The sequence below is a fragment of the Thunnus albacares genome, chromosome 10 (genome assembly GCF_914725855.1).
Source record: "Thunnus albacares chromosome 10, fThuAlb1.1, whole genome shotgun sequence".
NCBI lineage: Eukaryota > Metazoa > Chordata > Actinopteri > Scombriformes > Scombridae > Thunnus > Thunnus albacares.
The window spans coordinates 33,306,269-33,333,968 of record NC_058115.1 but is presented as its reverse complement, the minus strand read 5'-3'; the positions used below and the strand labels follow the sequence as shown (position 1 = coordinate 33,333,968).

General features: G+C 37.1%; 3 protein-coding genes across 6 annotated transcripts; 1 reads left to right on the top strand and 2 right to left on the bottom strand.

Annotated features, from left to right (window-relative positions):
* Positions 1-1,074: 1,074 nt before the first annotated feature.
* On the bottom strand, positions 1,075-11,988 carry b4galt7 (xylosylprotein beta 1,4-galactosyltransferase, polypeptide 7 (galactosyltransferase I)). Of its 3 annotated transcripts, XM_044364238.1 has the most exons (7): positions 11,348-11,988; positions 10,177-10,218; positions 8,402-8,746; positions 6,917-7,142; positions 6,710-6,793; positions 4,951-5,055; positions 1,075-4,016 (listed from the first exon to the last, which is right to left on the bottom strand). In XM_044364238.1, the coding sequence occupies exons 1-7, from the start codon at positions 11,398-11,400 to the stop codon at positions 3,861-3,863; spliced, it is 1,011 nt and encodes a 336-aa protein (XP_044220173.1). In that variant the 5' UTR covers positions 11,401-11,988; the 3' UTR covers positions 1,075-3,860. The 3 variants fall into 3 exon arrangements, with proteins under 3 accessions (XP_044220173.1, XP_044220174.1, XP_044220175.1); XM_044364239.1 differs by lacking the exon at positions 10,177-10,218 and having other exon boundaries at positions 8,402-8,749; positions 11,348-11,985; XM_044364240.1 differs by lacking the exon at positions 10,177-10,218 and having other exon boundaries at positions 11,348-11,983.
* Positions 11,989-15,644: 3,656 nt separating this feature from the next.
* On the bottom strand, positions 15,645-20,070 carry tmed9 (transmembrane p24 trafficking protein 9). Its single transcript, XM_044363524.1, has 5 exons — positions 19,896-20,070; positions 18,897-18,997; positions 18,629-18,754; positions 17,002-17,148; positions 15,645-15,977 (listed from the first exon to the last, which is right to left on the bottom strand). The coding sequence occupies exons 1-5, from the start codon at positions 20,026-20,028 to the stop codon at positions 15,828-15,830; spliced, it is 657 nt and encodes a 218-aa protein (XP_044219459.1). The 5' UTR covers positions 20,029-20,070; the 3' UTR covers positions 15,645-15,827.
* Positions 20,071-20,106: 36 nt separating this feature from the next.
* On the top strand, positions 20,107-26,063 carry tmem216 (transmembrane protein 216). Of its 2 annotated transcripts, none has more exons than XM_044363526.1 (6): positions 20,107-20,131; positions 23,025-23,038; positions 23,182-23,275; positions 23,886-23,978; positions 25,509-25,710; positions 25,816-26,063. In XM_044363526.1, the coding sequence occupies exons 1-6, from the start codon at positions 20,125-20,127 to the stop codon at positions 25,829-25,831; spliced, it is 426 nt and encodes a 141-aa protein (XP_044219461.1). In that variant the 5' UTR covers positions 20,107-20,124; the 3' UTR covers positions 25,832-26,063. The 2 variants fall into 2 exon arrangements, with proteins under 2 accessions (XP_044219461.1, XP_044219460.1); XM_044363525.1 differs by lacking the exon at positions 20,107-20,131 and adding an exon at positions 20,954-21,039.
* Positions 26,064-27,700: the final 1,637 nt, after the last annotated feature.

Here is a 27,700-nt window from a genome sequence, read left to right as displayed (position 1 = left end):
TCTCTTTAGATGCACCCTCCCCCCTGTTTTTACAGAGTGAGCATAGGTGTGCTCAGTCATCAGCTCACCTGCCTTTAAAAGCCTGAGTACAGTTCCAGTCTGGGCAGCGTGTCTCACTTGACAGCTTTGATGTGTCGACCACATGTGTGGTTTCTGTACTGATTTGGTAAGATTACTCCTTACTTGTAGGGAGGGTGAATTTGATTCCTGGTCTGACTTTATGTAACTGTGTTTGTGTTTCGTAGGTTGACCGGCTTCTCTGGGGCTCGTTTTTTTGTTGTTTTATTTTGTTCACACATTTATATTGTATAATAAATTCTCTCATTTTTTTTATACATCTCAGTTTCCCACTCGTCCTTATCTGGGTAATTCTTTATTGTTACTTCCCTCATCCCCTACACCTTTTCGGGGATGTAACACTCATTATCAGTTCTGTCTAAAAGTGACACCAATAAAGATCACTGATAAAGATCATTCTGATATTAAAGCTATTTCTGTAGCATTTAATTACAGATTTTAATCTGAGTTTGATGATTGGAACCTGTCTGTATCTTTAAGTTGAAGGCAGTTAGGTGCCGGGTGATGACTGCCTGTAAGATTGCAGATCGCTGTTTTTTTTTTCAAGTTTGTTCAAGAAAATCCATGAATGTTTTAACTTTTTCATTGTTATTCTCATAATTTACTGAGCTCTTCCCCTGATAGGTCTTTGTGCTGTCTCTCCGTGGACTCGATGTTTTGTACTTAGTTACTTTCCACTACTGGAGGTAGTATTTATAAGCTGTGATGAAATTTGACACGTGTTGTGTTATCTGTCAACAAACATAAAAATACGTAAATGTGAACTATATCATAAATTTACAGTGTAATTTTACTGTGTGTGAGGACAAAGTAAAAAAAAATTAAATGAATTATTAAACATTCATTTTAGGTCAACTGTCAATGAATAAAAAGGCATTTATATACATTTAAAGACGCAAGCTTCTCTGGCAAAAATAGACCTAACATGTGGCGAGAAGAGCAGTAAGTAGAAAAGTAGTCACACACAACAAATACAAACAGACTGACACAAAAAGATATTTTTTAGCATCAGGTTTATATAAATATTGAATATTGTACAAATACATGGTACCGTTGTCTCTTGAAAATAAAATCAGTACGACATCATGGTCTGTAAATGTCTAAACCCATCACTCATGGCCCTTTAAAACCCCCCACAGCGCCCTCTGGAGGCCGACCAGTACATTACAACAACAGAGAACCAGACTGTCGGCAGCCCTCTACGTTTACACAAAGTAACCAAGACTGTAACAGAACCAGAAAAACAGAGTTTTCTACAGGAACGATGTATGTTGACAGATTCAGAAGAACTCTGGGTTGAAGATCTATTTAAGGGGTGTTTCAGTGATTCTTGAGATCTTTTTGGTGGTGTAAGGAGCCAAAATTCTGCATTTTTATAAGGTAAAATTGTATAAAACCTATAATAATAATAATAATAATAATAATAATAATTCATTTAATTTGTACTGCACTTTTCATTTGCAAAACTTCTGTTTCAGTTTTTCTGAAAGCTGAAACATATTAGAGGAACCCACCAACAAGAACAAATATTTTTGTGGTAATGGAGAGCAACTTTTTAAACACCAACCAATTTGTGCATATTCCAAAAATTTAAAAGGAAAAAAAAAAATCAAATCTTAATTTTCAACCCAGCAATCTTGAGCCCTGAGTGTCTGCAGGTGTAAATTAACAAGTAAGGGACGTCTTTCTTTTGTAGATTTATAAGATGTGACAGTATATTTCTGGTATTTATCGTTGAGTAACCAGCAGTTTGTAGAGGCTGTGAAGAATTTAAGTGTCCGTCCGTCCATGTAAGTGTTAGAATGTAAAAATAAGTTAATTGTGACTGAGGTTTAAAACCGTTTATAACGTTTTTCAAATCTTAAATATAATTTTCATAATAGAAATACTTAAAACACTGTCCTGTGTCTCTGGGCTCTTTTTTTTTAACCAGTTGGATCTGAAATAAATTCCCAGATTTTTACTTTTGCAGACATTGATGAGCTTAACATTTCCAGCCTGACAAAAACAAAAAATTCTGATGGATAAAATTGAAAATTTTATGCAAGAAAACGAAGTATTAGCTAAACATAATTCTCCTGACGTTTGAGATCTAATCACTCCTGAAAATGGATCAGACAGCTATGAAGCAGTTCATTTATAAAAACTAAGACATAAAAGTTTTGAACAAAATAAAAAAATAAAAATTAAAAAAAAGCATTAAAAGGATATTTCTCAAAAATAAATATATTGGCATCAGGTTTTCCTCTGAGCTGTAATAACTGAGTTTGCTGAATCTTTACGACTACAGGCTCAGTCATCGGCACCTCTCTTCTCATTGAGCTCTCGTTGGTTCCTCTAATTTTAATTCTTCCCTTTAATTTCAAATTTTAGTTTGAGGATAAACATCCCTCCAGCAGGAAGTAATCAGTAGATAAAAGGTTTTATTTCAGAAACATGAAGTACCTCTTAATGTTATTTAAATAACTTTTGATGCCTTTGAGAATCACTATCAGGATGGATTTTGATTAAGACTTCTGATTAACACCTTCTGTAGCAGAGAAACAGTGGAGTCACTTGTCAAATCAAAAATGTTAAAAAAGTTAAAGAATTGGGATCCAGATGTAAATAAAAGTGTCTTAAATCTCATCTGCATTTTATCAGATCTGAGTCACTTGAAATAAAAAGTATAAATGGCTCCAAAGACGTCTCAGTCCGGCACTTCTCAGTCAAAAATGTGCATTTTTTTTTAAAATATGAAACCAGTTACGCTGATATTACTAGACCATCTCAGCATCATCATCATCATCTGATTCAGCTCAGTTCAGTTTGGCTCAGTTTACTTTGTAGAGGGACTTTCTGTAAAAACAAAATAAAACGCACACTTCCTGCTTTTCCCCGCCACATTAAGAAGAGTTTAAATCAGATTTAGACCTCACTGTAACACTGTAACACTGTCAGCAGGAAAATAAAAACATCATGAGATATTTTTGAAGCTTTAGTAGTCAGAGTTTTGTGAAATACTTTTTGTTTTTTTTTTAAGGAGTTTGAGATGTGATCCTTCTATCCGACATGGATCAAAGTGAAAGTGAACCTTTCTCTGGTGTTACAGTGTGATGTGTATTTGGCAGATGTTTAAGATATCAGGTGAAGCATGCTTCGTTAGCATCGGCGTCCCTCCGCCATCTCTGCTCCTTTTGCACAAGCCCAGAATATAAAATATAGACTTTTAAGTTTGCATTCACACCATGCCCGCACATACCAAAAAAAAAAAAAATAATGACATAAAATTTAACAGCTGATTTTGGCCATGCTCCTCTATTTAGTTCAGTTCAGCTTGGTCTGGTTTGGCTCAGAAAAAAACAGCTGAGTAACAGTCCGTCTCCGTCTGCTCCGCTGAGGTGGATTTTCCAGTTCAGTTCTGCTGTTGGTGAGAAAACAACACGTGTCGGAGACTGAACCGACCAGCCTGACAGTCCAGTGACCGTCGTCAGAAGGTTTTAGTCCACTGTGATGTTTTATTGGCTTGTGAAACAGCAGTTTTATTGTCGATGTACCTGAAAAGAGGGAAATGTAGTTTGTTTAATCCTCAGGGGATATTAAACTAAAGATTTGTACCAGTAAAGCAACAGTTGATTTCTTCATCTCCGCTCGGTGCAGCTGCAGATCTGTCAGTGCTTTTCAGTAAAAAAAACAAACAAAAAAAACAAGATAAAAGTCGCTCTGCACAAACCGGAAACAAAAAAACCTATTAAAGCCTCTCGAAGCCGAACGAAGCCAGATCTCCGTCCTGCGTCTGTCCTCTAACTCAGAAGACACCAGGGTGTCTGGTTCTGGTCGCACTCCAGTTTGGTGTTGATGACGGTGCAGGGAGCGCCGCTGATCGTCAGCTCCTGTCGGGACTCCACCAGGTAACGAAGGTTCGTCAGTCCGCCCTCCGGATCCACCTTAAACTGCTCCTGCAGGGAGAAGCGAAAAGGTTTTATGGGTTAACGCTGACAGTTTTCAACAGTGTTAGTGGAGGTTTCATCTCTGTTTCATCATCATCTATTACTGTATTACCCCGAAAATAAGACAATCAGAGCTGCAACGAGTAGTCGATGAATCAATTACATGATCGACAGCAACCATTTTGATCATTTAGGATCTTTTTTTAAGCAAAAATGCCCAAAATGTGGTCTTACATGACAGAAAACTGAATATCTTATATTCCAGAGTTGATTATTCAGTGAAGATTTGCTGCTTTTCTCTGTTTTACATGATATTTATATTTTTATATATTTTTTTGTTTTTTGGATTTATGTTTTTGACTGTTTTGTCAGACATGACAGCTGAAGATGACACTTTAAACTCTGGGACGTTTTTTCACTAATGTTCATCGACTAAATTATTCATCAGTTGATAGAAAAATAATCTGTTGGATGTTTAGTTATAAAGTTCAGGAAGTCTTCTGCACTCGATGCTCCACTTTTCTTTCTTTCTTTTTTTAATCATCGATACTTCAAAAACAAGATTTTTATACAAAATATCAGTTACTACTTGTGAAAACATATAAGACACTTCATGGTTGAAGGAGCAGGGAGAAGAAAAAAGATCTTATATAAACCTGCCTTCTTCTAAAAATATCATAAATGTTCTGCAGCACTTTCAACAATCATCTGAGTCACTTGTGCACATAATAATAATAACAATAATAATAATAATAACACTCACATGCAGACTGAAAATAAACATTTAGTTCATATTGTCCAAATACTGGAGGAGTTACAGGATGTGGTTTTTAAAATAGTTTAAGTCTTTATGTGTTGAAGTTTTTTTCTAAAAGCCTGCAGATTTACAGTCGACTGGGTTTTCTTTATCTCTGAATGTGACGGTAACGGACGACGTCTGCACCTGTTTCTGCGCTGCGACTCTCTTCTGGTCTCTCTTCCTCCAGGCCGGGTCGTGGATGTGCATGAAGGTTTTATATCCTGTAGTGATGCCGCTCGGTCTGAACAGCTGCAGAGAAGAAAAACACACAAGAAGCAACAAAGAATCAACAACCTTTCACTTATTATTATTATTATTATTATTATTATTATTATTATTGTTTGTAATTCACAGTATTTTTGACTGATATGCAAAACTTTCTCTCTAGATAAAAACTGGTCACATGATTGGATAACAATGTTTGCTTTTTAATCCAACTATTTATATAACAATTTTTTGCCAAATTCCTTTTATATTTATATATGAAATGAAACGGACCAATAGAAAAACAAACTTGACCTTTTTTCTAATTGATAATAAACTCTAATATAATTCTCTAGTAAAGCTGCAAAATAAAAAAGGAACAAACCAGTTTTAAAACATAAAATTATTGATTAATGTTACCTGGTTATTAATTTTAATCCCTTAATTTATTTTTTCCTCCTCTTGTGTATTAATTTGTTTTTATTGAATGTTAAAAGCTTCTTGAATGATCCTGAATTCTCACTTTGTTTCCTCTTTTTGTTCTTGTTTATATTTTACATCGTTTTCCTCAATTTGACTGTTATGAATAAAGAATTAACAACCATCAGGACAGATATTGATCATGTTTACTTATCAGACACTGATCTATCTGATCAAAGGGTAAAGGTGGGTATTGATAACTGGTTCCCAGTAAAATACCCAGACGAATCAGTTATTGAAGCTTTTATCTGTCATCACTCTTTTCATGATCACAGATCAATAGAAAGCGTCTCTGTCTGTGGTTCAATGACGTCATCAGCAGATGAGATCAGCTGCTGCAGATAAACGTTGATGAAATGAGACGTGAGTGAGTTCTCTGTCAACGCGTCTGTAATTCACACAAAGATTGTTTGTGAGTAAAGACGCGTCACTCTGTATCACCGACCTGATCAGCTGATCGCCTCACGTCAGTTCGACTCTGATCAGCTGATCGGCTTCGGTTTCTGCAGCTGTTGACTCGATGTGTCAAACATTTCATCTACATCTCATATATGATGACGTTCTGTCCGGTTTCTGCTTCTCAGACGACAAAAGTTTGAGTTTCTTGTAAATGTTGAAGGTAAAACTTCAGTTTGATAAAATATTATCACGTCTCATCTCTGTCAGAGACTGAAATATAAATCAAACAGCCGGTTTAAACTTAAATTTCTTGACAAAAACAATAATCTCTGTTTGATCAGACATTGATGACTCATCGTTTTATCTGCTCTTATGTCAGTAAAGCACTTTGTAAACCTGTTTTTGAAAGGTTCTTTATGATTAAAGCTTATTATTATTATTATTATTATTATTATCTTCACCTGTTTAATGATTATTATATTTTCAGTTCAGTCAGATGTTCTTTGGATTCAGATATGAGCAAACGTTTTCAATTGAGTTAATTAATTTATCTCTTTAACTTGAGTAATATTAACTATTTTTTTAGGGTTATGAATACAAACATTATTATTATATATTATTATATTCATGATTTATCAATCTTTTGGTCTATAAAAGCGTCAGCAAAGAGTGAAAAATGTTGATTATAATGTCCTGAAGATATTCACTTTACTGTCATGTGACAATCTAGAAGAAACATTTTGTATTTTTTTAGTTGCAGCCTTAAATGTAATTAAATGAATTTAAAGTTAACTTGTGTGTTGATGTCTGAGACGTTTACCTGAAGTTCAGCTTTCCTCAGTCTCCTGTAGAACTCGTCGTCCTCTCTGCCCCAACCCCAGAACCGGTTCGACATCCCGTTACACTGCAAAAAAAAAAAAAACACACCGTTCATTCAGTCTTATTTTCTCTTTCTCAGCCAATAAAATCTTAATGAATCGTCAGCTGAGGTTTAGCTGTGAGGCTGTTCTGACAGCATGGTGAGTACCATGTAGTAATGCTTCTTGGTGAGCAGCAGGATTCCTCCTACGTAGGTCTTGTAGTGATACAGCGGGTGCAGTTCGGGCGAGGCCACGTGGAAAGGTCCGTCCTCCGGGAAACCGTAATCCAGAGCTTCGTTCAGAGGCAGCAGGTCCACGTCGTGCATGGCCAGGTAGTCGGTGTCGTTACCGCTCTCCATGTAGCCGACGTTGATCAGAGACGCTCGGTTGAATCTGAACGACGAGGGGGAAGAAAAAACACTTCACGTTAGGTTTGGATTTCTCTGTTAAACTGGACAAACGATGTGGATTAAGTTTGATGCCTCAGATTAACTTTAGAACCAGTTTGATGTTTCTATCAGATCGGTTGCGGTTCGATGTTCATGACGTCTGATTAATCACCAGATCGATCAATCATCTGCCTGAAATTTCAGGCGAGTCAGAAATTTTATTGTCTGTCTGCAGTTTGAGCCATAAAAACAAATAGTTTAAACTACTGATGCAACTAAAAATCATTTTTATCTTATTGTTTATCAATTAATTATTTTTCTGATTTATTGCGTTTTTTGTTTGCTCCATAAAACACCAAATAAATGTTAGAAGTTCCACCAACACAAGCCGACGTCTAGAGCTGCAAATAACTATTATTTTCATTATAGATTCATCTGCCGATTATTTTTTTTGAGTAATTAATTCATTGTTTTGTCTATAAAATGTCGGAAAATATTGAAAAATGTGACGGACATTTTTCTGTATGTGATGTTGATAGAAAAATCCATGTATTAGTCCAGTAGGTACGGTCATATGTATGTATATATTTGGCGGCAGGGTCTTGAGGGGAACAACTATGACAGTTATATGGACGTCATGGTCATCATGTGGAAGGGAGAGATCTGTAAACAACTAAAGGTGCCTCCAAAGGGCATCAAGGCCGTCAACATATACCCCTGAATTACATATGTTCTGTTTGAATTAAAGAGACACTTGACTTCAACCGACCTCAGTCTATTGATAATTTATCCATCGGATGTAACGACTAAAATGTTTTATTTTGTTGGACCGACAGTCCATCGATCGACTAATCGATTAATTGTTGCAGCTCTAGTGTCGTCTTCAAATGTCTTGTTTAGTCCAAAACTCAAAGAGATTCAGTTCACAGTGACAGAAAACAGAGAAAAGCAGAAAATCTAAAACATTTTTGTTTGTTAAATAAAAATAAATTGTTGTCAATTTATCTTCTGATCAATTAATCGACTGTTTTTGCACTAGTGATACATGAAGGAGCAGAGGATGAAAGATGGTGATGATGAGGATGAGGATGGAGATCCTCTTCTGTAGAAACAAACAACATCTTAGCGGTAAAAATTTAATAAACCAGAAATGTTGATTAATTTATTGCTGCTAAATCAACAGCAATGAATTATCTGTATTTGTCTTTATTTGGCACTGATCCAACAAACCAGATCAAGTTCCGACATCAGATCTGTCCTGACCTGTAGTGATCCACCTGGTTGATGATCATGATCTTGTGGCGGATCTTCTTCTTGTTGAGGAACGTGTGCATGAAGGGAACGAACTGCAGCAGCTCCTCGAAGCGCTCTCTGAACGGGACGATGATGGCCAGTTTGTGAGGACCCCAGGAGGGGTCGTCCGCCGCGGACGCCCGACTGTCAGCCGGGCAGGGCGGCGGCGGCTGCTGCTGCTGGAGGCGTCCGTCGTTGTGCATGGAGGCCGACATCTCGCCTGAACAGCTGAGCTGCAGCCAGAGCAGAGAGACGAGCACCAGCACCATGCAGAGACCGAACAGCTTGTAGATCGTACATTTCCCCGACAGGAACCTGCTGACGCACAGAGCAGAACGCCGTCAGAACAGCTGAACATGCAGAGCAGTGACATGCAAACAACTCCATATATGTCGAGGCAATACACGCTAGAGCTGCAAGAACTAGTCATTTAATCAATTAGTCAATCAACGGATAATTAAACCGGCAACTATTTTATAATCAGATAATCGTTCTACTTATATTTAAAGCAAAAAGGTCAAATATTTGCTGGTTGCAGACATGTTTTTCTTGCTGTAATCATTCCTCCTGTTCATACTGACCATTAGAAGATCCCTTCATAATGACCTTACAATGGAAGTGATGGAAGACAAAATGTTTATCTGAAGCTAATATGAAGCTTCAGCGTCCAAATGAGTCAAATCAAGTAGATATCTTTCAACGTTACAGTCTTTTTAGTGCTTAAGTCCCTCTTTTTGTTACTATACTTCCACCTGCAGCAGAAAACATTCACATTTAAGAAGCTGGAATCAAAGAATTTTGAATCAGAAAACGACGATGAATCGATTAACAAAACAGTCGGCGATTAATTTTCTGTCGATCGACTAATCGTTGCAGCTCTAAAACAAATTTCACAGCAATCCATCCAATGATTGTTAGCTATATATTTCAATAAAGAACTATATAAAGTCGAGCTCACGGTGGCGCTGGAGGGAAAGTCAGAGTATCGTCCTCTGAGGAACATGAATGTTAGAACTAAATTCACAACAATCCATCCGGTAGCTGTTTATATGTATAACAGCAGAGCGGAGCCTCACATGCATCACACAGTGAACCAGAGTCAAACTCAACAACAAGCAGACGTTCCCAAACTGCGTCTCATCTGGAGCTGCAATGATTAATCGACAAGTCGTCAACTAGTAAATTTATCACCAACTATTTTGATAATTGATTTATCGTTTTGAGTCATAAGATTCTCTGATTTCAGTTTCTCAAATGTGAATATTTTCTGGTTTCTTTAGTCTCTGTGACAGTAAACTGAAGATCTTTGTGGACAAAACGAGACATTTGAGGACGACGTCTTAGACATTGAGAATTATTTTTCACCATTTTGTGACATTTTATGGACCAAACAACTAATCCATTAACCAGGAAAATAATCAACAGATGAATCATTAATGAAAACAACAGTTAGTTGCAGCTCTAGTTGACTGACTAATCAATTAAGCGTTGCAGCTCTAAACATTGGTGTTAAATTAGGTTATTAAAGAATAGTGGCAAAGATATAAACACTTTATAGTTATAAAGTAAATACCATTAATAATAAGAGCATATTTTTAACAGTAAACTTCAATTTGCAAACAACTATAATCAGAAATGTAAATAAGCGCAGCCAGTAAATCTGTTTACAAAAAACTAGTGACTTCAAGGACCTCAGGTTGTCCCTGGACCACAGTTTGGGAACCACTGGTTCAGTTCCTACTTACTTGTTCCTGTCTTCATGATGAGGAACTTTTGAGGTCTCATTTCTTGAAATGTCAAGACAGTGAGTTACTTTTAAAAGGTTTCATTTCACTTTTTATCTAGTGAACAAACTGAACATCGACAACACCTGAACTCAGTGGTGGAAGAAGCATTCAGATCCTTTACTGCAGTAAAAGTACATCAGTATTATGAGCTTGATGTAGTTAAAGTATTGCAGTAAAAGTACATAAGTATTATGAGCTTGATGTAGTTAAAGTATTGCAGTAAAAGTACATAAGTATTATGAGCTTGATGTAGTTAAAGTATTGCAGTAAAAGTACATAAGTATTATGAGCTTGATGTAGTTAAAGTATTGCAGTAAAAGTACATAAGTATTATGAGCTTGATGTAGTTAAAGTATTGCAGTAAAAGTAGTGGTTTGGTCCCTCTGACTGATATATTATTATATATGACATCATTAGATTATTAATAGTGAAGCATCAGTGTTAGAGCAGCATGTTACTGTTGTAGCTGCTGGAGGTGGAGCTAGTTTACACTACTTTATATACAGTTAGCTAGTTTAGTCTAGCGGTTCCCAACCTAGGGGTCGGGCCCCTCCAAAGGGTCAGCAGATAAATCTGAGGGGTGGTGAGATGATTAATGGGAGAGGAAAGACGAAGAAGTTCTGATACACAAATCTGTTTTCAGTTTATGGACTTTTTCTCTAATCTTTGATTTTTGCTGAAATATTGGATCATTTGAACATTTATTGAAATGAAAGCATGTGAGAAGTTTAGAGGGAAAAATCACTATTTGGTGGAGCTGTTAACAACTCATAGACATGTGAAATGTGACCCCGACTACACACTGCTTTTTGTAAGACGTCAAAAGCTCAAAAAGGTTGGAAACCACTGGTTTCATCTTTAACAATGTGTTGTATTTTAAAAGCTTGTTATATTATCCATTGTGTCAAATCTTCATCTGAAAAGTAACTAAAGCTGTCAAATAAATGTAGTGGAGTAGAAAGTACAATATTTCCCTCTGAAATGTAGAAAGTAGCATCACATGGAAATACTCAAGTACATCAAAATTGTACTTAAGTACAGTACTTGAGTAAATGTACTTAGTTACTTTCCACCACTGGCTGAACTAAACAATAACAATATCATTATCATTAAAAACACATAAACTTACCTTCTCTCCTCTTTAAAGTAGAGGACAGGCTTCCTTCTCGATGAATACATCATCTTTACAGACTCACAGCTGAATGATTTCAGTCCGGTTATAAAGATGAAACTTCACTTCTTTAAACAAACATAAAATCAGCAGCAGGAGAAAAACAAACCGAGTTTAAACCCGGTTATATTCAGAGTTTTTCACTCGTCCATCCCGCAGCACAAACTGCCCTCCATGCTAACTCTTTGCTAACTCTTCTCCGGGTAAACCCTCCGTTAGTCCGGTTTTACGGCAGGTAAACATTTGCTCAGTAGACTATAAAGTTATAAATCTGCGTTTCTAACCGGTTAATTCTGGATTCACGTCTCTGCTTCGGTTAACGGTTACTGTACACGTAGCACTCTGTAACCAGCTTTAGCTTTAGCTTTAGCTTTAGCTCTGTGTTCAGCGTCACAAACCGAGCCGACAGCTGAGAAAACTCAACATTTAACAAAACAAGCACCGACTGGCGGAACATTCACCGGTTATTTCACGCCGCATAATATAAGAAAATAACGGGAGCCGATTGTAATACTGTCCGACTCGTGTATGAGTCCGAGTGGGAACAACTGTAAAGGTTCCTACCTTCTTATTCTTCTTCTTTGGGTTTATTAGCGGTTGATAAACAGTACCGCCGCCTGCAGGACTAGAATATGGAGCAGCAGGTTTCTGTTTACGGAGGAGCGTTACGTTCACCAAAGGAAAAAACAATTGGAGGCCTTATCTCATAATTATGACTTAGTATCTAATAATTATGTCTTATATCTCATGATTGCACTGAAAAGACTAACTTTGGAAAATACTTCCAACAAACTGTTTCTGTGTACATTTGGCCATCTGACCATTGTTTTATATAGACTTGAAAAATTGTGAACCTAGAAATTTAACAGAAAAGCATAAAACACAAGTTTTATTAACTTTTTTAGTAATATAAATAAATATAAATATATATTTAATTGTGCTGCCATGTTCATATGATCACCAGTTTTTGGTAGGTTGTTTCTTTGTCCTCGTCTCTTTCACACCGAGTACACATGTATATATGTATGTGTGTGTGTAGTATATAATGTAAGGCAGTGCAAGAAAAAACTTTGAAACAACTTTCCCCCAAAAAATAAAAAACAAACAGAAAATATTTTATTTTATTTATTAGTGAGTGTGTACAGTGTTGAACAGAACTGTTACCCTTTAATGTATCAGAGTGAGTTTAAAGCTAATGTTCATCTGACGTCTCTTCAGCAGGTCACAATTCAAACATAAAACAGCACAATAACAAACAGTATGAAGCAAATAACACACAGGACACATAATACAATGTTACATCATATATCATCTATCTAATACGATATAGTTAATTTTTTTAGTATTTAAAACAATCTGGGAAATATATATTCTTTAAACTCAAAAAGACTTTATTTATACTATATAGTGTATAAATAAATAATAGAGAAAAGTTAAATTTTAACATCTGCAGGCAGTTAGGACAATATTACTCTTATTTTTAAAATTTGATATAACACCTACATTCAATACTTTACTGACAGATTAACCCAAATATGTATATTATTGTTAATAACTCAAGTGAAGTTCATTCTTCATTTTTTGAAAATACTGCTTTCCCTCTCTAAAGGAGACAAAATCTATAAAATGGTTTTATTTTTATTTTAGGAAGCAGGTGAAATCATTATGGATCAGTTTGATTTTAATTACATTGTTTTGAAATCTCATTAAAACATATTTCTCCCGTGGATGTAATACAGTTACAGTCTGTAAAATCTGTCAATCAAACACTCAGTCAGTCAAACCAAATGTGACAAAACTTTATTTCGAGTGCAATTTTAGACACATTTCACATGGACAGAATCTTTCTAGAAAATAAATTCAAGCCCCTTTTCCAGCCGAAAAAACTTAAAACCAAATGATCCAAAATTCTAACAGTTCTGAAACCAACCTGCAGCAAAAAAAAAAATATCTTCAACACAACCACCAGAAAACAAAAAGAGGAACAAAATCTTGATAAGTGAAGAGAGAAAAACACAAAAGAAGAATAAAAAGGTCACATTTCTTCCTTCTTTAAAAAGTTGTTTCACAGGTTTCTTTTCACTGAACCTCAGAGGATCTGAAACCTTCTCACTGCTCGGGGTTTTTTCTTTTTTTCCTCACAGAACAAACTAGTCGTGGACGCTGAATATTTAGGATTCAGGTCTGTCCGAGTCTAGTTCTTCCAGGTAACAATCATCCAGAGCTGCTGGTGATGCAGCGCTGAGGAGGGATTTCAAGGGGCTGTTTTTTTTTTTTTTTTTTTTCTTCAAATTTTCTTCACTAGATCCACTCAGTGTCAAGTCAACAATTAATCATTTAATCACTGAGAAACTGTCCTTTCACACAGGAGATCTGCCACACATGATGCTTTTTTTTGTCCCGAATAAAATTCTTAGAAAAGAAAAATAACTGAAAATGGGACAGAAACCTGTAGGAGGAGGCGTCTCTGGCAGCGTAACAGCGGACAGACGCGACTAATAATAAAAACACCACGGAGCGAGCTCTTCTCATCTGATTAGAATTAATGGATGATCAATACCAAAATATTCTCTCTACGCCTCCGCCTCCGCCGAGCCGACTAAAACAGAAACATACATTCAAATTGGACGCAGTAACAAACACAAAAACTGTTGTATTTGGTAAGATTTCACTGAAAAAAAAAAAAAAAAAAAAGAACCTGACAGACTTGAGAGCTGAGAGCTGCTCGTCATCATCACCGAAGCCTTTTAACTTCAATTTAGCTGGAATATTTACATCAGATATGTTCTGCAGCAGGAAACGTGTCTCATCGACAGAAAGATGTGATCTACAGAGAAGCAGGATGACATCTACAGACACGCAGAGTTAAACGTGTAAACGTCTTCATCTGTGAAGGTGTTTCCTCTGTCCAGCGATTATCTTGGACTTTTTTTTTTTTTTTGACGTGATCTGTCTGTTTGGCTCTTGAAGAAGCTTAAAAAAACAGGAAACATCTCATTTATTCCACTCAACGTAAACTGGTTTATAAACTAGAGCAAACAACTGAACAATGAGGCTTTTTTTTTTACTTCCAGAGAGCTCGACTGTGAAACCTGCTACAGATCTGATCTGATGTCGTCACAGGCGAAGTAAAAAAAAATCTGAGTTTATTCAGATTTTGATGGTAGCGGCGTCCAGTGCTGAAGGTATGTCATATCAGTGTCCATATTGAAGTCAAAAAAAAGTCTGATAATGTGACTGAACACGTCAAAAGCCGCGCACAGGTCGATTAAGAGCTCTGATGCGCTTCCTGTTATCATCGTGTGAGCACGACGGCGTCCCCCCCCCACCCCCCCTGTCAATCATGTCTGACGTCCAGTTTCTCAGAAAATAAAACTCTACACGTGAGCGACTAACAGCAGAGACCGGATATCAGGATGTAGAAGTAACTCTGAAACAAACCACAGCGGCGACAGAGGCAGAGAAACTAACAAACACTCGTCACCGCTTCTCTTCTTCTTCTTCTGCTGTTGTTATAATAAAACGAACGATACAGTAACATCCTCCAGTTTTGTTTACGCTGTTGCAAAATCTGAACTTCTGAATCGAAGGTATTCCTGTCGATCAGGGAGGATTCAGTCCTGATCTGCCCTCTGCTGGATTAACTTTATAATCCTGCAGGTACACAGAGGACACAGCCGCGTGTTGTTAACACTGAGATTATTATGAGCCAAACAGTGTAAATTACAGACCTTCTAGCAGCCTCCGTTCATAAATGTGCCGTTGTATTAAGTTCAACTGCAACTGAAATGATATCTAGCACAAAAAGTGTTGAATCCAGGTTAGAATTTCTGCCGTCGCTCAAGAGGCCAATATGTGTTTGCTTTAAACGGATTATCGTTTCTTGGTGTGTGAGTCTGAATATCTCTCAGGTAACGCGGCGTCTGTGACTCATTACAGCGAATTAAAGAACGAAAAAAGGGCAAATCTATAAAATATCTCATCGAATAAATGTTAGTTTCCTGTCGCGTTGAAGCAGAACTGGATCCAAATCTAAACAGTAAAATCTCTCTGTGTAATAAATAGAGTCACATTTTTCCCTGCTAGTCTACTGCAGATGTGTGTGTGTGGGGGGGTGGTGGGGGGAGGGGGGGGGGGGGTCGTGGGGGGGGGGGGGGGGGGGGGGGGGGGGGGGTTCTTTACAAACAGGGAAACAATGAGAACATTTATAATGATAATAACAATAATAATAATCTGAAGATGTTTGTAAGTCGAATCGTGCAGCTGGGTTTCTCTGTGTCCTGTTTCCTCAGCAGTCTGCAGTTTCTCCTCCGACAGCAGCGACCGCCGCCGCCGCCGCCGCTCAGTACTGCATCAATCAGTAGAGACCAAACACACACACTCTCTCTCTCTCTCACACACACACACACAAACACACACTCATTTCCCAGGTGAACGTTTACACCAGTTTCTTAGCCTCGAAGAAGCTCTTGAGGTGTCTCATCTGCCAGATGCCGATGGCGACCAGGATGAGCGTCTGGACGATGGACCACCAGAGGACCCGCTGGTTGGTGCTCTCGCTGGTCTGACGGAAACGCTCCTCGCGGTACTGAGAGACCACAGACAGCGGAGGGGGGGGCGTGTTATTATACAGAATGAACGACTGATCCAGAAAATAATCGACAGACTGATAATGAAAATAATCTTTGAACTGCAGCTCTGGTGTGATGAAAGTATTTAGAAACGATTGTTAATGTTCCCTGAAACTATTTATTACATTTAAAATGATTAATCGTGAGGCAAAATGAATCGTTTCAGTCATTTTTCAAGTAAAAATGCCCAAAAACTCAGTTTGTTCCTCGTTATCTTTGTCATATATGAATAAATTAAATATCATGAAGTTTTTGGACTATTGATCAGACAAATCAAGCAAATTAAAAGCTTCACTTTGGGCCCAAAGACACTGTAAATGGCATTTTTGCACAATTTTTTGACATTTGCTAGACAACAACAACAACAACAACAATAATAATGATGATGATGATGATGATGATGATGATGATGATAACTATGCTTAGTTGCAGCCCTCAGGATGAAACTGAGTCAGTGATTCATTTGATTTGATTTTCAGCTTTCAGGTTGTTTGAAAGAGTCTGAAATCGTCTCTGAATGATGAACAACATGTTTCATTAATTCCTTGATTAATCGATTAATCATTCGGTTTCCTGAAGATGATGTCATCAAATTGTCTGTTTTGTTCTGTCCAAAATCCAAACATATTGAATTTTCAATCACATAAAACCGAGAACAGCAGCAAATTCTCACAAATGATGTTAAACGATCTGCAGTTTGTGCTCATCAATCAACTAATTGATTAATCGACACTGCAGGTCTAGTAGGATGTAATATTTTATATGATTCTATTAGAAATTTATTCATGATTTATAACTACATCGGTTGATATTGATACATCTTGACATTCAGACATTATGTGTTTTCTGTTGTTTGTACTTGTTGTTGTTGCTAGGATACTCTTCTCCTAGTTAAATAAAGGTTAAATAATAAAATAAGGCTGAGACCGACAGTCTACATTAAAACAACAGTAATGAAGTGAAGTGAACAGTCAGACTGACCCGCTGGTAGTTCTGCTCCTTCTGGATCTGGTCCACTTGCTCCACCAGCTGTCTCACTCTCAGCTGCAGCTCCGTCAGTTTGTCTTTGGCGGCGATCTCGGCGTAGTTGTTGGCGTGTTCTCCCACCTGGATGTCCAGGTGAACTCTCTGCAGCACAACACACACGAGGTCAGTGAGTAACACCAGGGGGCTGGATGACTGGAGTTAACACAGCAGGTACTGACAGTCTATATGTTGCTGTATATATATATATATATATATATATATATATATATATTTTATTTTTTTTATTTTTTTATTTTTAAATATATATCATGATGAAGCTCTTGCAGGTGATGCAGGTATTTAATTATTCTTGCTCAACTGTTTTACACACGTAGGTCTGATAAATATAGACGTGTTATTTGCATTTGCAGTTTTCTAAGCAGGAAATGTGTCGACAGTTCATCCTGAAATGTAACAACAGTGTTGCTCACATGTTGAATATTGAAGTCATTTAATTTCTCAGGACAAATATTAGTGTTTATCTGATGTAACTGAATCAAGGAGTTGAATCAGTGTTGATATTCAGCCCTAAAACGCAGTAAAAGCATCTGAACGATCCAGCAGAGTGAAACACAAACCTCCACCAACACTCAACACAAACACAGATTTGCTTTGAGTGTTTCAGTGCGAGCAAATGATTTGTGGTTATCATGACCTGCATGAGTGCACTTTTTGAACATACAGAGACATGAGGGGAAACTGGAAACCAGTCACAGAGTTGAAGTGTGTTGTTGCGACGCAAGGAACACAGCAGGAACGTTTTTTCTTTAAGTTGTGTCTGAATGCAGTTTTATTTAAAGGGTAACTGCAGGTTTTTTCCACCTGAGTGTGTTTCCAGGTGTTCTCTGTGTGCAAAAAGTAGTATAAAACCTTTTGATGATGTCACTGATGATGTCACTTGAGTCAGCGTCGGTTTCAGGCTGAAGACTACAAGTTAGAAAAGTAATCAAATCTGGAGGTGTGGAGTTAGAAAGAAGTGAGACCTCTGTAGCTCCTCGTCTCTGCTGGAGGCTAGCAGCTCCAGGCTACATTTACCGCTACTAGCATAACACACATGAATCTGTACAGTTGCATTGTGAGTAATGTAGGCGCCAGGCTTTGACAAGGAAGAAGGATGTGTGAATTTGAGGAAGATGATATATTTGGTTCTGCTGCAATGATTTTCATCCTTTTTTAAAAAATCTTGCCATCATGAGTCTGATAATGTTACAGGAGTGGAGGGCTGACACTTATGACTTTTGTTATTATCGATTAATCTGTGGATTATTTTCTTGATTAGTCGATTAGTCGACTGGTCCATAAAATGTCATAAAATGGTGAAAAATGTTGATCACTGTTTCCCAAAACTCAAGATGACGTCTTGTTTTGTCCACAACTCAAAGATATTCAGTTTACTGTCATAGAGACTAAAAAAAATAAAATATATTCACATTTTAGAGGCTGGAATCAGAGAAATGTAGCTTTTTTTCCTTTAAAAAAATAACTCAAGATGGTTAATTGACTATTAAAATACTTGGTTATTAATTTAATAGTTTAGAACTAATTGATTAATCATTGCAGCTCTACAGGAGGGAAACCTCACCAGCATGCCTCCAGCGAACAGGGAGAACTTGGAGGAGTTGGAGTGCAGGCAGATCTGGTGTTCTCCAGGTGTGTGTGACGTGAAGGTGAACCTTCCCTCTGAGCCGTACTGCCGGGACAGAATCACCTGCAGGGAACACGCAGAGCAAACTAACCCGTTAAATCCCGCTTAACTGATGATGATGATAACGTGTACACAATACAAAGTAAACAGATAATAAACTCTCATTTCATTCGTTCGTTAACAGCATTAAACGCTCGGGACTAACCTTGTCATCAGGATCTTTGACTTCCACAAACATCCCCAGACCCTGAGTGGCCGGCAGATACTCTTCTTTCTGCTTATCATACAGCTGAGTCCGATAGTTACCTGCAGAGAGACAGACAGGTGTGTCATGGTTATGATTTTACATTTGTATGTGGGAATAGGGAATTAAAAACATGTATTGCAAGACACTAATAAACAGTGAACTGAATTAGTTCAATTAGTATCAAATAGCTGTTTGGTCTTTAAAATGTCAGAAAATGGTGAAAAATGGTTCTCAAAGTCCAATATGATGTCCTCAAATGTCTTGTTTTATCCACAACCCAAAGATATTCAGTTTATTGTCATATAGGACTAAAGAAACCAGAAAATATTCACATTTATGGCGACATTTTCTCCTTAAAAAATGACTTAAAATGATAAATTGATTATCTAAATAGTTGGCGATTAATTTAATAGTTGGCAACTCATCGATTAATCGTTGCAGCTCTAGTTTAATGTATTTAAACTGCAATTAGAGTTAAAGGACACACTCACAGTTGTTCAAGTGTGTCTTAAATCAACAGTCAGGAGTCCAAATGAACAGTGAAACCTGTTTTTCTTGCTGTAATCATTCCCCCTGTTCATACTGACCAGGGAAACACTGTCCGAGGAAACACAAAGAGGGAATTTGATGCTAAATTGAAAAATTGAAAGCACATATGAAGGTGATTCTTCTAATAGTCAGTATGAACAGGAAGAATGATTACAGCGACTGTTCATATCAGGTCAGTATCAGACTTTGCGTTTTATCATAATTTCTACAGATAACGTGCGCCGATTTTTCTTGACATCCAATAATCAATATTTTGCTGTTTTAATGTGGCTAACACTACTGAATAATTAAAGATATAAGCACAAACGCAGAAACATAAGATATTTAACTTTAGCTCGTTTAGCCGATTAGCTCACTAGCTAAAGTTGGTGAGCTAGCGGTTAGCATTAGCCGCTGACTTCTCCTCACCGATAATCATCGTCTCATCAGGGATTTCCTCTATGAAACATTTCTTCTCCGTCTCTCCGATGTGAAAGTACAAAGAGGAGACGAAACTGCAGAAAACGTTCAGGAGTAAAACCGACAACACACACGACACCATCTTCCTGCCGGGAGAGAGCTCGACTGAGTCTGCGCAGACCCAGCAGTGCCACGTAAACCATCGAACTACTCTGGCCAATCAGCGCGCTGAAGGAGGATGCTGGGTATTGTAGTTCTTATTTTAATTTCTTCTTCTTTTTCCTTTTTTTTTTAGTTTTTAGTTTTTCCCTGTCTTTATTTTATGAAAACGGTTTAAAATACAAGTATGTATATACATAATATATAAGCTTGACAAACAAAGGAGGAGGAGGACAAAGATGTGATTGAAAGGTCTTGAAAAAAGCTAGTAAGTTTACCTTTTACTGTCAACTTGATGCTTCCAAGGACAAAACCTTTCATGGTTACCAAGTTTTATGATTTCTGATAAATTAAATACACACAAGTCAACAAAAAATAATGAATTTTATAATTGCATTACAAAACAAACAAACAAAAAATAACATCAAAATAAAATAATAATAAAAATCCTAAATGTCTGGGACGTTTGATAAAATACATACTATACGACATACACTACACCAAACTATACAACTACATACAACTGTACTACTCAGAATAATATAATGAAAGAAAAGTACATAGTTGAATAACAAATGAACAACAACAAATAGTCTCTCCCTTTTGCTCTCCCTCCGCTCCATATCCTTACACAAACACCCCCCCCCCCCCCCCCCCCCCACCACACACACACACACACACACACACACACACACACACACACACACACACACACACACACACACATGCGTTGTACAATAAGAAAATCTAAAATGATTAAACCAAACATTATGTTATTTTTGTTGTTGTTTTGTTTGTTTCATGTTCATCTATCTATCTTATCTTGTACCATAAATAAAGATAATAAAAAATATATTATTGATATCAGTTGCGCCATAGTGACATTGAAGCTGTAGGGGGCAGCATGGCGGGAAATACCGCTACCGTTTAACCCAAAAGTGAAGAAGAAGCACTTCCGCCAAGCTGTTTCTATGGTAACAAGACATGGCGCCTGGTAAGTCGCACACTCTTTGTGTCACATAAATCTGACGGTATATAACATTTATTTTTAATGTTTTTTGTACATTATAGTATTTAACGCGGTGACGTTATTTAGGAAACTGCGTAACGTAAATTCAAACCGTCGCGAGGTCGGAAATACCCGCGAGAAGCAGCTTTTTTTTATCATCATGTAGCTTCTTCTCTTATTAACGTTATAACAGTTACACTGCTAATATAAGTTAGTGAGCAGCGGTGGAAAGTAACTAAGTACATTTACTGAAGCAGTCTCCAGGGAGACAGCAAACCTGCCTGTTTCTGTAGCTGATGCTAATGTTCCTGAACGTAACTGTGCACTAAGAGATCTTTAACTTTTGTGTAAATTCTGCTTCACATAAAGCTTCACACTAGCTGTTACTCATCAGACAAGATGTGTTTCCAAATGCAAATACTCATTTTACAAACTGCACATTTTCAGTGACCAGAGAAAAAATAAAAAAGACAAACTTGAAATTGCTCCTGACAGCAGAAATAAGTCAGTTTCATGTTCATTACATCAGAGATTTGACTGGATGATTTCATAACAGGGTAGAGTGACGATGTTTTATAACATAGTGGCAATATTTTTCAACCAAATACCTCAGTATCAACAGTACATTAAGTTGTGTTTTATATATGGATATTGGTGTCTTCAGAAGATATTAACACACATGTAAAGTCTGACAGTTCTTGCACAGACACCTTTAATTCCTTCAACTAATGACATTCATGTTTTACCACATATCTGGTTTTATATAAAAGATACAATTCAGAGTTTCTAATTCTAATCTTCCTATGTAATATTTTATTATAACATATATTTCTGCCATTGTGAATATATTGTGTTTAGAGAAAAGAAAAGAAGAAAATTGAATAGTTCACCAGAAAATTAATCGGCAACAACTGTGATAATCAGTTAATAGTTTCAGTAAGTTTCTTTTTCTAATTTTCCAGCTTCTCAAATGTGATTTTTTTAAATGCTTTTTGTGCCAAAAATAATAATAAACAGATTACTTTTGGGTATGAATGTGTGAACTCAGGTTTTGGGAAACTGTGAAGGGGTTTTTTTCTTACATTTTGCAGACCAAAGAAGAAGAAAAACCTCATTAAGATTAAAAATCTCTTTTGTGTCCTGGCCAAGACAGGCAGCAGCATAAAGTTCAGTCAAACAACATAAAAACAAGTAATCCAGACAGACTTCTCATTAGTCAATATAAAATAATAAACTCATGAATAAAATAACGATTAAAAATACAACCTTTAAACTAGAACTGGACTGAGAAACAGCATTAAAACCCTCCCAGCAGCCTGCACTGACACTGGCAGATAGATGATGATGTAATAGTTTCACAGGAATCAAAGCGGGTCGACCAACACGAGCGTACAGCGCGCAGTGATGAGTGAGGACCTGACAGCTCCTAATGACTCTCTCTGCTCTGTGATGAGATGATGCATTCATGTACAAAATGTCCTCAAAGTCAAACATGGACAAACTTTATCCTGGAGAGAAAAAACTGTTCTTAAATCTGAAGAAAAACACAGTTTAAGCTTCAGTGTTTTTTAGCTTTTTCAGCTTTTTCAGCAGGTTAAATAAAAATGAAAATAATCATTAGTTGCAGCTCTAATTGTTATTTATGCAGATGTGATTAATAAACTGATATACCTTTTATCTCCCTACACATTGTCATTTTAATGTTATTTGTTTGATTTTAACTATTACAAATAAATAAAAGTCAAAAAGTTATATGTAGAATTTGGTTAAATGAGTTCAGAAAATTGTGTCACTTGACCGTAAAACAGCTTTCAAGACCTGGAAATGTTACAATGTTTAAGCCATATTTTAATAAACCAACAGCTTAGACAAAAACTAGTCTCCTGTTGATATAATATTGATTTATTAACAAGCTCTATTTTTATCATTTCTGTTAATATTAATCAGTTTGCCTCTCTGTTTCTCTGCAGGAAGCCAACCGATCGTATCCTTCACATGAAACTGACGTAGAGCTGCAGCTGCTCTGTCTGTGTTTGATTTGTTCTGTCTGTGTTTGTTTGATTTGTTCTGTCTGTCTGTGTTTGTCTGATTTGTCGTGTCTGTCGTCCTTGACCGTGTCGTCCTCAGCTGTCCTCCACTCCTCTGCAGATCCTCTTGTATCTGAACTGTTGGTACTTTGCTGCCTTTTACCTGGCGGAGATCCTGATGTTCATCTATAAAGGTGTGTAAGCTGCTGCGCCGCCTTCACATGTTCACACGCTGACACACGGTTCACTTGAGCATCCCAGCGGGTCAGATTTCATCAGCAGTCGTCTGGAATCCAACGTTTAGCTGCTTTTATTCACATGATAACTTGTGATTGGTTTGTTTTAATCTCAAACAAAATGTCCAAATTCTCTGAATCCAGCTTCTTAAATGTGAATATTTTCTGTTTTCTTTAGTCTCTATGACAGTAAACAGAATATCTTTGTGTCGTGGACAAAACAACAAGACATTAGAGGACGTTGTGTCGGGCTTTAGGAAACACTGATTGACCCTTCTCACCACTGATAAGCAGCGATAGTGACTGAGCCGTCAACAGTCAAAACCATTTATGAACATTTTGTTTGTTTTGCTTTGGTGGCAAGAAAAATAAAACTACAGGCAGCTGAAGGAAGGAGGTCAAAGGTCAGAGTGTCCTAATGAGAGAGGGGAATCATTAAAGGACTTTTTTTTTTTTAATTAATTTCCAAACTTAAGTCATTCTTGCTTTTTAAATTCATATTCACCGTTTTAATATTAGACATGAAACCTGTGTGTTTGTATTTTCTTCTTCTCTTTGTTGTTTGCAGGTGTTTTGCTCCCGTACCCGTCAGATAATCTGGTTCTGGACGTGGTGCTGCTGGTGCTCTTCCTCGGCCTTGAGACTCTCAGGATCTTTTACGGTGAGACTGAGACACCGAACAGAGATATACTCTCCTCTGACTGAACAGTAACTGAGACGCATTAAATTAAACTTCACATTATTAATGAAGCAAATCTTCATGTTGGGTTTAAAGTTGGAGGCAGATTCATGTCTCAGCTTCTCTGCTGCCATCTGCTGGACAACAGCTGCTGGTTACGTTTCAGTCTTCAGCAGCAGAGAAGAAACTTTCTAATTCCATCAGCAGCAGTGTCTGAACTGAATGAATGAATGAATGAATGAATGAATGAATACACACAGCCATTCCAATGGAATAATTGTTTGAGTCATTTTTAAAGCAAAGACACCAAACATCTGCTGCAACAACATGCAGCTGTGTGAGGTTGAACATGTGGAAGAGTTCAGTCTGAAGCTGCTGACTCCCAAATGCTGTTTCCTTTATTATTATTATTATTATTATTATTATTATTATTATTATTATTATTAGTATTATTATTTGTACAGATTCTGGCAGGTTTGAGGGTTAATACTGTCTTCATTTGAAGCCATTAATTATTATCAGTACTCTGTATTACCAGTGAATCATTTTCCTGCCTCCATATGCTGCTGGTTTACAGAAACACCTTTTAAATTCCAGTTCAAACACTGAACTGCAAATGTACGTGTAATAAATCTATAACTATAAGGTGATTATTAATTAGTAGTTTAAGAGAAATGAATCAAACAAGTATTTGTTTAAATCAACTTCCCAGCAAAAACATCTCTGGTTTCTTCTCCAGTCTGAGGATTTGTTGCTTTTCTTATCTCCATATCAGTGTAAATTCAGAGTTTCAGACACTGATGATGTCACTGATGATGTCACTGATGATGTCACTGATGTCGCCTTCTGGGAACTTGTACTGGATGTTTTTGCACTTCATATAAACTAAACAATTGAACTTTCTTTAAAAATAAATTGATACATTTTTCTCAATTTTCTTACATTTTACACCTGAAACAATTAATAAAAACAAAATAATGAATAAAGAAACTGATTGTTACTTCCTGCTCTAATCTTCTCTGTATATTGTCTGTGGACTGAGAAAAAATGAGGTTATAGAACCTTTAAGGCTGCGACTAAGAATTATTTTGATTATTGTTAAATCTATAAAAGTCATGAAAAACTGTCCATTAATTTCTCAGAGCCGAAGAAAACGTCTTCAAATATCTTGTTTAGTCCAAAACCCGAAGATGTTCAGTTACAATCATATAAAACAGAGAAAAGCAGAAAAATCCTCACATTTAAAAGCTTAAACCAGAAGATTTTTGGTGTTTTTTTACATGAAAAATCGATTATTAAAATCGTCGTAACATCATTTTTCTTTCGATGGACGGATCGTTTCAGCGTCTGTGATGTAGATCCTAAATGATCTCGTGTTGAAGCTGGTAATAAAGCTGGTTTATACATGTCCAGATGTCGTCTGGTTAAAACCGGTGAGACGGTAAAAGTTTGGTTTTCATGCTGAACAATAATCAGATCCTGTGTGCTGACCGTCTCGGTGTTCCGGTCCAGGCTGGAAGGGGAACCTGTGTGAACGCTCTCTGGCGTCGGCGGTGTCGCTCTTCATCCTGCTGCCCTGCGCCGCGCTGGCCGTTTACTACCTGCTGCTGCAGACCTTCGTCCTGCGGCTGGAGTTCCTCCTCAGCGCCGTGCTGCTCTGCTTCTACGGACTGGAGTTCCTGCTCGGCCTCGTCTCCGTCTCTGCTTTCTCCAGGTGATGAGAGGTTTCTCGCTTCTATCAAAATCTGTAATTATTCTTCTGCATCTGGAAATATTCACGTTATTGGTTTTTGTGCCTTTATGTTTTCTGTTCTCGCAGGTCCAAAGTGTACTGAAGAGGATGAAGGTTCACCTGGAACACGGAGCATGAAGACGTCAGCAGTGGAATCATGAAGACAAATGTACAAATCTTTCTGTAGATGACACTTTGTAAATATTAAACTTTGTTTATTTTCATAAATGTAAATGTGAATCAGTTTGACACAATGTTTTCTACTGTTTTATACAAACTGTTTGACTCTGAGATCAACGCATTTCTGTAAATAAATTATTGTTCATTACAGATTATTATGATGGGAAAAACTTTGTGAATAAGACAGAATTTGCCTTTAATCGATCAACGCTGGTTTTATAAATCCTGGTCTGTATTTGATCCTTTCATCACTGAGCTGCAGGTACATCAGTGGTCAAAAACATTTCATCTGCAGAACAAAAACCTTCTGACTCCACATCACACACAGGAGGAGCCTCAGTCACCTTGTTTCCATCTTTTATTTCACATTAATGTTTGTCTGCTGGGACAGATGTGCTTCTGCTTGAATCTATACAGTGTTTACAGGCTGTGTGCACAATCTAAAGTATATTCTTAACCTCTTTATACTCGTAAACACAGCGATTATGTGTTGGGCTCCGAGCGCTTTACCATCTTATTATTGATTGTTGATGTTCAAGTGTCTTTTCAGGAAAATATTAACTGTAAAAAAACACATGAAATGACAATTTTTATTTTTTTGAAAAACATGCAGAGGAGGGAAGCACTTTTTCTGCCCTGAGTAGTGTCTGCAGGTATCATCCAGTTACAACAAGAGTTTGTTGGTTTATTGCTCAGAGCACAGTAATAACTGAAGATGATCATCTGGTCTCTTACCTCGTCTGGACACTTGTAAAGAGATTTGAATGAAGTGTTGAAGGTTCTTAATGTATAAGGATTTGGTTCTGTGGAGCTGTGGATGAACGGACAGCAGGTGGCGTTTAACTCTTCATCGTAACGGTGAAACACATCATAAAATATATCATCTGTTTGGGACCTTGAAGGCAACATAACTGAACATTTTGCACAGTGAGAACTTTTACTTTCGACACATTGTGCTGGCAAAACTTTTACTCAAGTTGAATTCTGGATGTAAGACTTTTACTTTGTCGTATTGCTGCTTCTACTTTAGTTTAAGGGTCTGTGTACTTCTTCGTTAGTATTATCAGAGGTAGTCTGGAGTTGCAGCAGTGTCGTTGCTCTCTGCTGCCTCCGATACAAAGTACAGAACACTGACGATGTGTTTCAACTGCTCGCTGTCTGAAAGAAACTTTAAAGCAGGACCAACAACTGATTGTTGGTCTTGAAGAAGGTCTGATCCAAATAAAAGAGACCACAGTCATCAAAACACCGAATGAGAGAATATCTTTATGAAGAACAGTGTTCATCCCTCCAGTAGAGTTCAGAGACTGTAGACTCAATAACAAGGAGCAGCACGTGGTGGTCAAACACCTTACTGACACACTGAATGTTGGTTTTTCCTTTAATTTGTCACCTGCGTATAGATAAAAAAGAATAGAGACCAGAGATATAATCAGGACTAAATATGCTGATGATACACTGGTCAATGATGTTAATGTTTCATGATTTGAGTTCTTTAGTCTCAATGAAGAGAAATCTTAAAAAATAGTTTGAAATTTTGGAAAATATGCTAATTTGCTTTCCTGAACATCAATACTTCATGTGGTCAATTAACCTGCTAATCATTTTCTCAATAAAAGAAAAGTGAAAACATGTCATCCATGATGCTCAGTGATGCCTTCAGTTCTGCAGCGTCACTGAAAACTCAACACGCTGCAAATAAAGAAAAGGTCGAGGTCGCTTTTATTGTCTCCCTCAGGAGAACTTCAAGGGATTCCTGCAATAACAACATCACGATAAAAAAGCTCAATAA